This window comes from Wolffia australiana, chromosome 12 (assembly GCF_029677425.1).
Source record: "Wolffia australiana isolate 7733 chromosome 12, ASM2967742v1".
Classification (NCBI taxonomy): domain Eukaryota; kingdom Viridiplantae; phylum Streptophyta; class Magnoliopsida; order Alismatales; family Araceae; genus Wolffia; species Wolffia australiana.
In genome coordinates this window covers 13,357,103-13,368,919 of record NC_135846.1, presented here as the reverse complement: position 1 = coordinate 13,368,919, position 11,817 = coordinate 13,357,103, and the positions used below count along the sequence as shown (strand labels likewise).

Sequence of the window (11,817 nt, the reverse complement as noted above, 5' to 3'; positions counted from 1 at the left end):
ATTTTGATTTATTTTTTGCGTGGAAATGGGAGAAGTAGGTGCAGTATGGTACCCCTTGATTGAGAACGACCTTGTAAGGTAAAGATATTCCTCGTCTTGTGCTTATCTATGTGTAACGTATAGTTATCTTTTTGAATGGTCTTTTTTACCCTAGAACATTACACAGTAGTTTCTTCATTTTGTGTCCTCCCTACTAACTATCACTCATGCATAATAAACTGGTATCTCATATATCACTTCACCATGTCATGGGATGAGCAATGAAGATATGTTATTTCCCTGACTATTTTAAAATCTAGTACCTTTCTTATATGCTATTGACTACAGATGTACGGGAATGAACAATGGATATTCGAACAAGACAAGATTATCATTTTATGCCCATTGGAATACAATGGACATAATATTTTAAAAATTCACTAGAAGAATGTCCAATATGTGTCAATTTTATAACTTTTATTAGACATGTTCTTCATTCTTGTAGCATAGGGTTCCCAAGAAAGAAGAAAAACTTTGGTCCACACAGCTGGGCATTTTTTAGAAGATCTTGTTAACCTTCTCCACGAAAACTTTGGGTATAGAATTTGGACATATGATACAAAGTTTCTCATCAATCACCATCAATTTAGTTGTTGATGAGCCCACTTCCAAGAGCTCCAGATTTAATGAGGGCCAAAGGTAAAAGAATATATTCATGAATATTTTGAAGAATACAGTGTCAAATAATCACTAAATACTAATAATTTGTTGAAATCATATTGTCCCTTAAAATACACAATTATTTTGGGTTTGATAAAAACACATGTTTAGCTTTCTTAATGCAGAAAACATGTATTAACCTAATAATTGCTGTGTTACTGAGAGGTAGAAAATAGATCTACCATGAAGAGAGAAAATCATGAAGCAAGGAGAGAAAGATAGATGTGAGATGTTGTACCTTATAGCCTATTTTTTAATGTAAAAATCTACCGGGGTAAGAACTTCCCATTTCTTGTCCTATCTTAGGTGTTGCTCTAGTGATCCTGCTATTGGATCACTAGGCAACCCTAATTTTAGAGATAAATAAGGACTCAAACTTTTTGTACGTCATCGGCCTACTTTTTTTGAAACTTTTCCAGTAGTTTTTAGTAGATCTGGATGGAACTGTAAGGGCTGATGTTCCATTTAAAAAGGGCAGAATCACTCTAGTGTTGAATAAGTAGGTATAACTGTTGAATTCTACAGAGATGAACCTAATGGAGTTAGTTACAATGATCCTGCTACTGGGAAAAAATATGCTAGAAAAATTATTCCATTGATCCCATACTAGCTCAATACCCATACCTACAAATTACTAACCTTCATAGGATATAAATATAACGAGAGATGCGTCCTTTCTACGCATATTTTTTATCTCCGCGGTAAAGTAGATTGGTTTCACTCATCCGGATGTAGAGATTGGATGCCAATATCAAAATGGATGCCAAATTGGATACCAAAAGGGGAAACCAATAGCCGTATATTGAAAGATTATACCAGATATTAGATATCAGTAAAGATATCAGACTTAAAAATCCTATACATGCATCCACTGCCATTCGGTATCCATCCTGATTGCCGATATCGACATCTAAGACCATCTCTCTTTCCTTGGATACCAATTATCGAATATGTCTTACATCGGGGCAGATACGGAACAATGGAGACCATTGTACGTATTTATCTACTTTAAAGTGTGTAACTTTCATAAACTTATTGATGTATATTATGTGGCTGTCAAGCCAATCACACTACCATATTTATTTAAGTTCATTTATTAAATAAATTTGTGTTTATTATTATTTCGTGTGATGTTTATAATGAAGTCAATGAATATGTGCAATGACTAAGTGAATTATGATGAGATCATAATACAGTGATCACTAATCTTTAAAGATGTATTCTAAATATTCCTATTCGATGAATAGTCGAGATGGACATCGTATTATCCGGATAGAATAGCACTAGCTGATCCTACTTATACGATAAGTACACATGAGCCTATGGCTATTAGTGTGGCGACACTACGGACAAATAGTGGGTGCTCTTTGGAGAAAGAGTTCACTGAATTGATCCGTACGAATCCCTGAATGGTATTATACCTAAACGTCAATCAGGTTGATTCAAGTCACAGTTGTATAATTGATCCACTGACTTGAGACACCAATGACATCTCGTGAGTGGATGACTACATTTTGATTATAACTTACAAGCCTCTAGTCATGGGATTCAAATAAGTTATAGATTGTATGTAATAAGAAGCTTACAGAGATGATTGAGTGGTCAAGAGGGGATCATCCGCCCTCGGTAAAAGAGGAGATTGACTCAAGGAAGACGATGCAGAAAAACCCCTGGCCAGGGTAGTGAGGATATTAGAGAAGGTATTCTCCAATGATCCCCGTTATGCATAAGTACTAATCGAATGATAGATAAGGATTTGACGATAAACCATACCCTAAGTCATTCGAGAGTCTTGTGCAGATGATGGATTATACATATACGGTAACCGATGACGGTAAAGGTTCCATGAGAGAGTTCGAGACTACTCGGTATTATCTAGAGCACGAGGTGTGGCTTGGCACCCCATGGGCTGGAAACTTAACCTATCGATTGGGTTAAATCTATCCTTATTTAATTAATTTATACGTTGATATAGTTAATTAATAATGTTGATCAATAAATGTTATTGGGCCACTAAAGTTATTAACTAGAATGACGCATGGGCCTAGAGGGTCACACACACAATGTCATAAGGGCCTTGGTAGATATATTTTACTTTGTAGGGTTTTTGAGAAAAACCTTAAGTGAAGTATAAAGAGGGAAAGGGGTCTCATTTTAAGCATCCATGCAAGCCTGACTTGAGAGCCCTCCCTTTCTTCATTCTCAACATCAACCAAGGAGAGAGTCTCCAAGAAGAGTTGAAGAGGAAGAGGTGGAGATCTAAGCGTCGAGTGATCGCATGGATACTTCTAGAGACCAGACGCGTGAATGGCTTTGGAACGATCTCAAAGTGAGCATGTCAAGGGTGGAATAAGTTCCCCAAAAAGGTACATTCAATGTTGATTTTAAAGATCTATTGTGACTCGATCAACATGATTCTGCATCTATGATAATGTGCTTTCCATGGACGAACCAAGGCACCGAACCCAACACTTATCACCTCTCACAAAAATCCATCTTACCATCAGATTTGATGTGATCTGATGTGATGCAGTTTTGGAGAATATTATGGAAGATATGAGAAAGTATCAATGCATTCCAAAAATGATGTTATGAATTGTCTCCCATAAAAAGACAAAACTGACTCGACCCCACCAACTCCCTTATCCCCTCAATGTTGACTCAACAAATCATAACTCGGCATGTGTCCTCCATCCAAAGTCAGCAACGTGGACATTGGTGTTTATCCGATGACCAAACCCAAGACCACCAACTCCCTAATCCCCTCAATGTTTACTCAACAAATCATAGCTCGACAAGTGTCCCCGTCCAAAGTCAGCAACGTGGACACTGGTGTTTATCTGATAACCAAATCCACAACCACCAACTCCCTTATCCCCCTAATGTTTACTCAACAAATTATAGCTCGACACGTGTACCCCATCCACAGTCAACAACGTTGACACTGGTGTTTATTCGATGAGCAAACCCACGACTACCCTCACCGCTCGATGAGTATAGTTCAGGGACGCGTATGGGACAATTTTTTGTCCCAGGGTGAAAAAATCATCCTGTCCAAAGATAGGGACGAATTTTGGGACAAAAATTCATCCCCGGGCCCACCTGACGGGACAGTTTACGTCCCATGGGATGAAAAAACCGTCCGTCTGGAGGTCTCGGATGTTGGATATAGCCACGTGGCTGGACGTTGGATGGTTTCTTTGTCCAGATTCACATCCAACAGTTGACATGTAGCCACATGGCCTCGAAATGACAATTCGCATCGAAGTCCATATTTTTTACGTGCATGCAAACGAACCCCGCTTATAAATAATTGTACATATGGCCCTTTGCATTCTCTCTCCTCCGTAATATATTAAAAAATAAAGAATGGGTTTTTTCTGTCCGGGACAAGAGACGAGATGAAAGTTCATCACAGGAGGGCTGGATGGGATGGTTTTCTAATAATTTGTCCCGTCCTTCGTCCATGCACAGAATCTGGACGTCAGACGGGATGCAGTTTGTCCCGTCCCGTCCAACGTCCACGTCCAGGACAATCCAGAACTATACCGATGAGCATACTGCGGCCACCTCCTCATAGTCTCCTCCTCCTCTCTGCCACCCTCTCTAAGGCGATTAACCTCCTCCGCAGTGATGAGACCGCGTCTTCAAAGACAGGCCCCACCAGCGTCGAGTCACCTCCTCTGTCTTCAATTCTCCCTAGCGGTAACGTCACTGACGGTGACAGTTCTCTCTTCCTGTGCCCTATAAATATGTCCCGTCCCATTGACTTAGTTCAAATTAATCAACTCATTAGCAAAGTAATGGGGGCAACAGCGGCAACGGCAGCATCTTGCAATACCTTTCGATTGCACCATGGCCGATTCTTCCCTCTTCGATCGATCTCTTATTTGAGATCATGTTTGATCAAGAATGTCGAGATCAGATCAAGGATTACTCTGTCTGCATAGTTGATGACGAGCGAATGGGACGATAAGGACGATACTCCGTCTCTGTTTGGAGTCGTCTCCAGAGAGTGGTCAGAGTTCCTCTCCCTGCTCTCCTTCGACAATCTTCATAGATCCTTGGAAACTAGGTTCTTCTAGTATAACTTAAGCTGAATTAGAACTGCACTTTGAATTTGAAGAAAATTGATGTCCCAGTGACTTGTCCTTTTTTGAAGTAATCCTAAGTTATGTTCCTTTCCAAGGGAACATATGTGTTTCATATGTGAAATGTTTTTATCTCATTAACATATCTTATTTTTCAGTTATCTGTTTTTGTCACACTTAGATTGTTTTGATTCATTTCCCAAAGAGTAACATGTCTTATTTTTCAGAAATTCATTTTTGTTACAATCAAATAGTTTAATTCCTTTACAAAAGAGTAACATGTTTTTTTTTTCAGTAATCCATTTTGGTTACAATTAGATTGTTTAATTCCTTTCCAAAAGAGTAACATGTATTGTTTTTCAGTGATCCATATCGGTAGCAATGAGATTGTATTTTCCTTTCCATAATAACATATATATCCACATTACCTGTCTTATTTTTTCATGATCCAGATTTGTAGCAATGAGTTAGCATCGTTCATTTTTTAAAAAAATCTGATATTTTGTTGCAGCGGATGGAGAGACCTTCTGTTCACTTGTCTGACGTGATAGCCACCAAGTTTAAATCGGCGACTGTTGATCAGACTTTGGAGGAGATCGATCATCTCTTCGAGGTCGTCCCTGGGCTCCCTGTTCTTGATCATGAGCTCCGTTGCGTCGGCGTGATAGCCAATAGCGACAGGAGCAAAGCCGCCAAGGGGGTGAGGATTATATTCTATTTCATGTATCCTCAAAAACAATTTTCAAAGTTTTCTCATAAGTTTCTTACTGATTTTACCAACTTGTGCTTGCAGTTGAAGAGCAAAGTGACTGAAATCATGTCTTCTCCAGCTGTGACGCTTACTCCTGATAGAACAGTCATGGGTGGGTACTTGATCTTCCCCATTTATTGTTCAAGTTTGGTTTGTGCCATCCATAGTCTTTTCCGTCCCCAATAATCTTGTCCGTCCATCCTCGGACAAAAAAATCATTCCGTCTCGGAGTTTAGATTTGACGGGACTAAGAATCATCCTCCTGTCCCCAGACAGGATGAAATAACCGTCCATTTAGGGATTTGGATAGCAGATGGGGCAGTTTCTATACTCTGCGAGGGTCATGAATCTATAGTGCAGGGACACGGACGGGACAATTTTTTGGCCCAGGATGAAAAAATTGTCCCGTCCAAGGGTATGGACGAAATTCAGCACAAAAATTCATCCTGGGGACCACCATACGTTACGGTTTTTGTCCCGTGGGATGAAAAAAAGGTCTATCTGGAGGTCTCAGATGATGGACGGACGAATATGGACAAAAAATTGCCAGATTCGCATTCGATGGTTGAGATGTAGCAACCTTGGCCTTGCTATGATAATTTGCATCAGTCCCTTTATTTTTATGTTCGTGCAAATTGACGCCGCTCAGAAATAATTGTACATATGTCCCTTCACATTCTCTCTCCTCTGTATTTCCCTAAAAACTTGCAAAAATCTATATTAACATATTAAAAATATAAACAGGTTTTTTCATCTGGGACGAGGGATGGGACGGTTTTTTTCCCGGACGGGATGAAAATTCTTCCCGGGAGGACTGGACGAGATGGTTTTCATACTGTCGGACAAAAAATTTGTCCCATCCTTCATCCCTGCACTACATCCAGGCGTCGGACAGGACAAAATTTTTCCTGTCTTGTCCATCGTCCACGTCCGGGATGATACGGAACAATACATGTATCTGCCTAAGAGCTCCAGCTGGAACACGACACGTGATGTGCCAGTGTCAAAATCTGGGTGTCCCAATGCACTGCTTCGTCATGGGCGTGGGACGGGATGAGAATGTCTTGGACAGGTCCATTATCGGACGGGACGGAACGGGATGGGACGTGGACGAAAATATGAGGGATGGAAAAAACTCTGGACAGGGCAATTCGGATGGAAATCTAAAAATTGGGATAGAGATGGGATGATGTGGCACTATACTTTCAGTTTGCCCTCTCAGCTCTCCGTCGGCTCTCCCTCCTTTACATCCCATCATTCGCCCAAGGCCCCCAGACAAGGTGGTCTTTTCATCCCATGTCAAAAACCATCCTGTCCGGGGGGGGGGGGGGGGGGGAGGTGATTTTACAACTTGTCCCTCATCTGATTTCCTGTGTGGATAATTTTTTTGTCCATGGATGAAAAAACAGTCCCATCCAAGTCTCTGCACTACATCTCAATTAACCCATAGGTATAGTTCCTGATCATCTAGGACGTGGACAATGGATGGGACGATATGAACGTCCAACGTCTGGAATCAGTCCGGGGACATGGACGGGACGGTTTTTCCATCCGAGACCTCCAGATGGGACAATTTTTTTGTCTGAGTAGACGAACACCATCCCATGCGAAGGTCTCGCACGAATTTCTGTCCAGGTTTTCATCCAACCTCGCAGACGAGATAATTTTTTCATCCTGAGATGAAAAAAACGTCCCTTTTGCACCCCTGTACTACATAGTTCTTGATTGTCCAGGATGTGGACAGTGGACGAGAAGAGACAAAAATCGTCCCGTCTGACATCCAAAAGTATTCCTGGGATGCAGACGGGATGTTTTTTTCATCCTATTGGACCGGACAAATTTCTGATCCGCTTTTCGTCCAGACTCACAGACATGACAATTTTTTCATCCTGTGACAAAAAAACCGTCCTGCCCAAACTGACCAGACCAGAACTGTCTCGTTTGGAAACCGTCGTGCCTCAAACTGGCACACCGTCCTAAATCTAGACCTTGAGAAAAAAATCATAGTAATGGAATTTGAATGCATTCGTCTGTGGGCAAATTTTTCGTCCCCTGATGAGATAACCATCCCTTCCTTTGTCTAGTTTGACGGCAAACGGGACAGTTTTTTCATTCCAGGAACTTGTAATCTTGTTGTTTTCTCTGCAGAGGCTGCGGCGTTGATGCTGAAGAAGAACATACACTTGATTCCCATTCTGAACAATGAGGAGAAGATTGTCGGTGAGTACCCAGAAAACATCACAGATCGAATTAATATGATATTAAGTTTTAAACATTATTTGTAAATATCTTAAGTTGACTAAGATTATATATTAAGTTTTAAGATTATATACACTTGGTTATATGTAAATAGATTAAGTTGACTAAGATTATATAATCAGTTTTAAAATTATGTACACTTGATTATATGTAAATAGATTTAAGTTTTAAACATCTTTGCCTTCACTCCAGGGATGATCACGAGCATGAGTATTGAAGAATCATTGTATAGGTGATAGCATGAGATTTTTCTGTATGGCACGAAGTAAACTACCCTTTTATTTATTTCGCTAGTACTCGATGGCTTGAAGCCCTTCAGCACTTTCTCCTATGTTTGTATCGTCATGAAAATATAATAATGAGAAGAATTATTTTGTGCGAAATATATTAAAAATATCTTAAGCTCCTCGACATGCGAATGGTAGAGAAGAATATAAATTTTTACTATAAATGATAAACTTAATTTTCTTAAAATGGCGTTCCAATTGAAAATCAATTATGTTTTTTTTCTCAAATATATTAAGACTCGTGCAAAGAATATTGTGAATGCATGAAATAATACAGGATTTAATAGACTCCACAATGGATTTTCCATAGTTTTTAAAGGCTTGAACCAAAGAGATATGCATATGATAGACCAAGTGAGAAGAAACTCCTCTCATGAATAAGCAAGAAGATGAAGTACTTAACCTTATTAAGCTGTGATGGATTCAATCAAGTTAAACTTTGTAACCTGAATTCAGTTCCAAAATTCAAATTGTTTTACTGATGAATTACGGATAGTTTTTTATGTCATGTGATTTATTATTTTAACAGTGTAGTTTGTCAATAGACTTTTAAGATGGAATGGATCATAGATAGGTTAAGGAGGGATCATAGATCAATGCAAGATTACAGGTATTTCAATACTCTACAATTGACAAATATTCTATAATAGTAAAGCAACAAGGAGGTCATACCATTGATGGATCAGGTCAAACCCTATACTCTTTAGATGTGTACGCTGGCTCTAAGCCTCTGTTGATTTTTATTTTCATTAAAAATTCAAGTATCTGAATTTTATTATTAAATTTCTCAAAAAATGAAATCACATAAATTTTAATTATTAAATTAACGTCATTATACAGAAATTCTTCATTGGATGTAATCAAATTCGCATGATTTCCTAATCAGATGAAACCTGGTGATTCAATTGATTGGACCAGACAAGTCTGTCTCACACAACCAATCCGATAAATAATTAAAGCTCATACCTATTTATCTGTGACTAAAGTTCCCTCACCATCCCATCTTAGTCTTAATCTCAGTCTATTTAATATATTTGTTTCCTATTTAATCCTCATTTTTTTAATAGCTGACTTTTCTAGTCCTGGTGTTAAATTCTATATTTACATATTAACTAGTCCTACTGTTATTTTGTGGATGATGATGATACCATCCACATCATCCCAGAGGCCCTTGGACTCATACATACGTCTAGAAGTGGGACATGTTAGTGGCTTGGAAACACCCTCCTAAACAGAAAGTCGATGGCCAATGATGTAATTTGTTTACTATTGCTTCGTAGATCAATTATGATTTAATCATCTCCTCCCCTACTTGGAAAAAATTAATTTTCAATCACCAAATCATAACTTGATAGTTAAACAATATTACATCCTTAAGAAGAACCTTGATGTACCGATAAGTTATTATAGTAATGGAGGGACTACATTCAGAATTTATTCCTCCCTTAAAACTCTTTGAAAAATTGATCAATGATTATGTATATAATTTATTGATATAAAGAGTGTTGAAAGATGTTTATATAGCATTGGACAGTACTCAAAGATGTTATAGTGAAAGTGAAATACTATTATTTCATTGTCAACTTATTTCGGTCCATGTATGTACCCATAGGAACTCAGTAAGGTGTGGCATATTCCTGTATAAACTATGCAGAATAAGTACTGAACTTAGTTTAAATTTTTTACATAATTTATGTCCCTATTAGTGATCATGCAAAAACTAGAATATTTGTAAAACTAGAGACATTGGATGAAAATTATACTTTAGGGTTTTGGATGGAAGACAAACCAGCTGATCGCATCCAGACTCGTCACCAGCCCCTACGCGGAGCCAGAGCCGACATGAAGAACCAACACTTCCACTATCAAGCTTGAAGCAACAGTCGCGTCATCTTGGAGAGTGCCGAGACGTCTTCGTGTTCTTTTTCCTTTTCATCGTTTCTTGAATTGTTGGAGGCCCCTCCTGCGTGAGTACAGGCCTCCCCTGTCATTCATGTTTATTTTAATCATGTTTAATTGTCATCTTTAGGGGGAGGAAATCCATGATGGGCTTCTTCTCCCCCTAAAGAATTTCTTTTAAGGGGAGGCCCAATAGGCCTTCCCCTTAAATGGGGCCCAATTGGGCTTCCATAACTGCCACTTCCCCCCCACCTTTTAAGAAGAGGGAGAAGTGGAAGTTAAAGGAAGAAGTCACTGTTGTTGTTCAGAACTCAGATCTCGTTTTGAGTATTAGCAGTTGCTTTCTCTTCAACGTGTTTGTTACTTGAAAGAAGAAGAAGAATCCATCTACGCTATTCATATTGGAAGAAGAAGAAGATCGTGTCTCGTTTTCCCAGAGTTTTTACCACTATCGGGAAATTTCTCCACGTGATCTGAAGTCTACTGACCATGGAATTCTGGTGCTCCGTGGCTTCCAAGATCAACTTCGCGAACCGAACGAACGCCAACCATCAGAGATCGTTGAAGGGCGCCGTTGCAGCGTGAGTTGCATTAGCGGTAATTATCACCGATTGGTTTATTTCGAGGGCTCTCTGCAAGAAAGCAGAATCTGGTAATCTGTTCCTTCCCTCATCGTCCTTGTACTGGATGGGAGATCCAGGACGGTGCCATTTTTGGCTACGGGCGGTCGCTCTGTTAACCTCCCGATCAACATCTCTCTCCCGATGGTTCTCGGGTGATCATCGTCCGGTGATCTATCTTACAGGAGTGACCGTCTCTAAAGGCTAAGTCTTCTTCTACAGTGCTGCTGACCGTTCAATTGCTGAATACGATAATTCATTGTGCCGTCCCACTTGGTTTCAGAATGCATTCCTTACGATAATTCATTGTGTTACTCTCATCGTCCTGCATCTGCTTGCACTACGCACTACTGGACTTGCCAACCCCACGATTCCACAATTTTTTTGTTTGGCGCTAGCAACACCGACCACATTGTTATCTTCGCGACCAGATTCATTTGCTCTTCAATGACGATCTCGGCTCGCATGTCACTCGAGCCCAGCACCCAGGTCACTTCTTTCCTCCCTATATTACGTAGTATAGTTACGTCTTTCAGTGCTGTTCTTTGACTGCTCCGCTGCGGAACGTTACGTGATCTTAGGACTTGCCACCTACTCGTATTAGATAATTTTTTATTGGCAGTATTGGACCCGGGCATTCTCTTGATAGTGTGGACACTCTTGGACGAAGAACGTCCCTCACTACGTGTCCTTTCGATTATATCCCGTGGATCATTGGGAGCCTGCTCGTGACTAAACCCGTCACGTGTCGTACAGCTGGTTTACGTCTCCAGGTCATTTGACAACCCTCATACTTCTCGTTAATATTTTATCAAATCATATACGATAATTCATGTCATATCATTACATTTAGAACCTACATTCTGAATGTAACACGAAGTGTCAATTCCGACCGTCGTGTTACATCAGTTTTAATATCTTTCATCTGTGGTAATCCAGAGGGATGACTTGTTTTGACTTTCGACAAAGAACTTGAATTTATATAAAAAGTATATCTCACAAGGCCTGAGGAGAGAGTATGGATCGTTAATGAACCATAATTTGGCTTAATTTTTTTGTTAAATGTTTATTATTTATACAAAAATATTTATATTTTTTCTTATGAGCACAGAGCGAGTAAGGGTCTAAGCCATATTAAGAAAGTATCAAATAAGTGTATTTTTAGATTGATACCAGTGCAAATGTATCGAATAATAATGTACAACTGTATT

The 11,817-nt window shown here is 39.4% G+C and overlaps 1 protein-coding gene across 1 annotated transcript; it reads left to right on the top strand.

The window, feature by feature from the left end:
- Positions 1 to 5,275: 5,275 nt before the first annotated feature.
- LOC144710274 (uncharacterized) lies at positions 5,276 to 7,841 on the top strand. Its single transcript, XM_078584000.1, has 3 exons — positions 5,276 to 5,490; positions 5,584 to 5,653; positions 7,690 to 7,841. Exons 1-3 carry the CDS (start codon positions 5,305 to 5,307, stop codon positions 7,824 to 7,826), a joined length of 393 nt encoding a protein of 130 aa, XP_078440126.1. The 5' UTR covers positions 5,276 to 5,304; the 3' UTR covers positions 7,827 to 7,841.
- The last annotated feature ends 3,976 nt before the right edge of the window (positions 7,842 to 11,817 follow it).

Coding starts and splice junctions, on each gene's coding strand:
- LOC144710274 (XM_078584000.1), top strand. CDS start 5,305: ATGGAGAGACCTTCTGTTCACTTGTCTGACGTGATAGCCACCAAGTTT. Junction 5,491..5,583: donor GGAGCAAAGCCGCCAAGGGG/GTGAGGATTATA, acceptor TTGTGCTTGCAG/TTGAAGAGCAAAGTGACTGA. Junction 5,654..7,689: donor TCCTGATAGAACAGTCATGG/GTGGGTACTTGA, acceptor TTTTCTCTGCAG/AGGCTGCGGCGTTGATGCTG.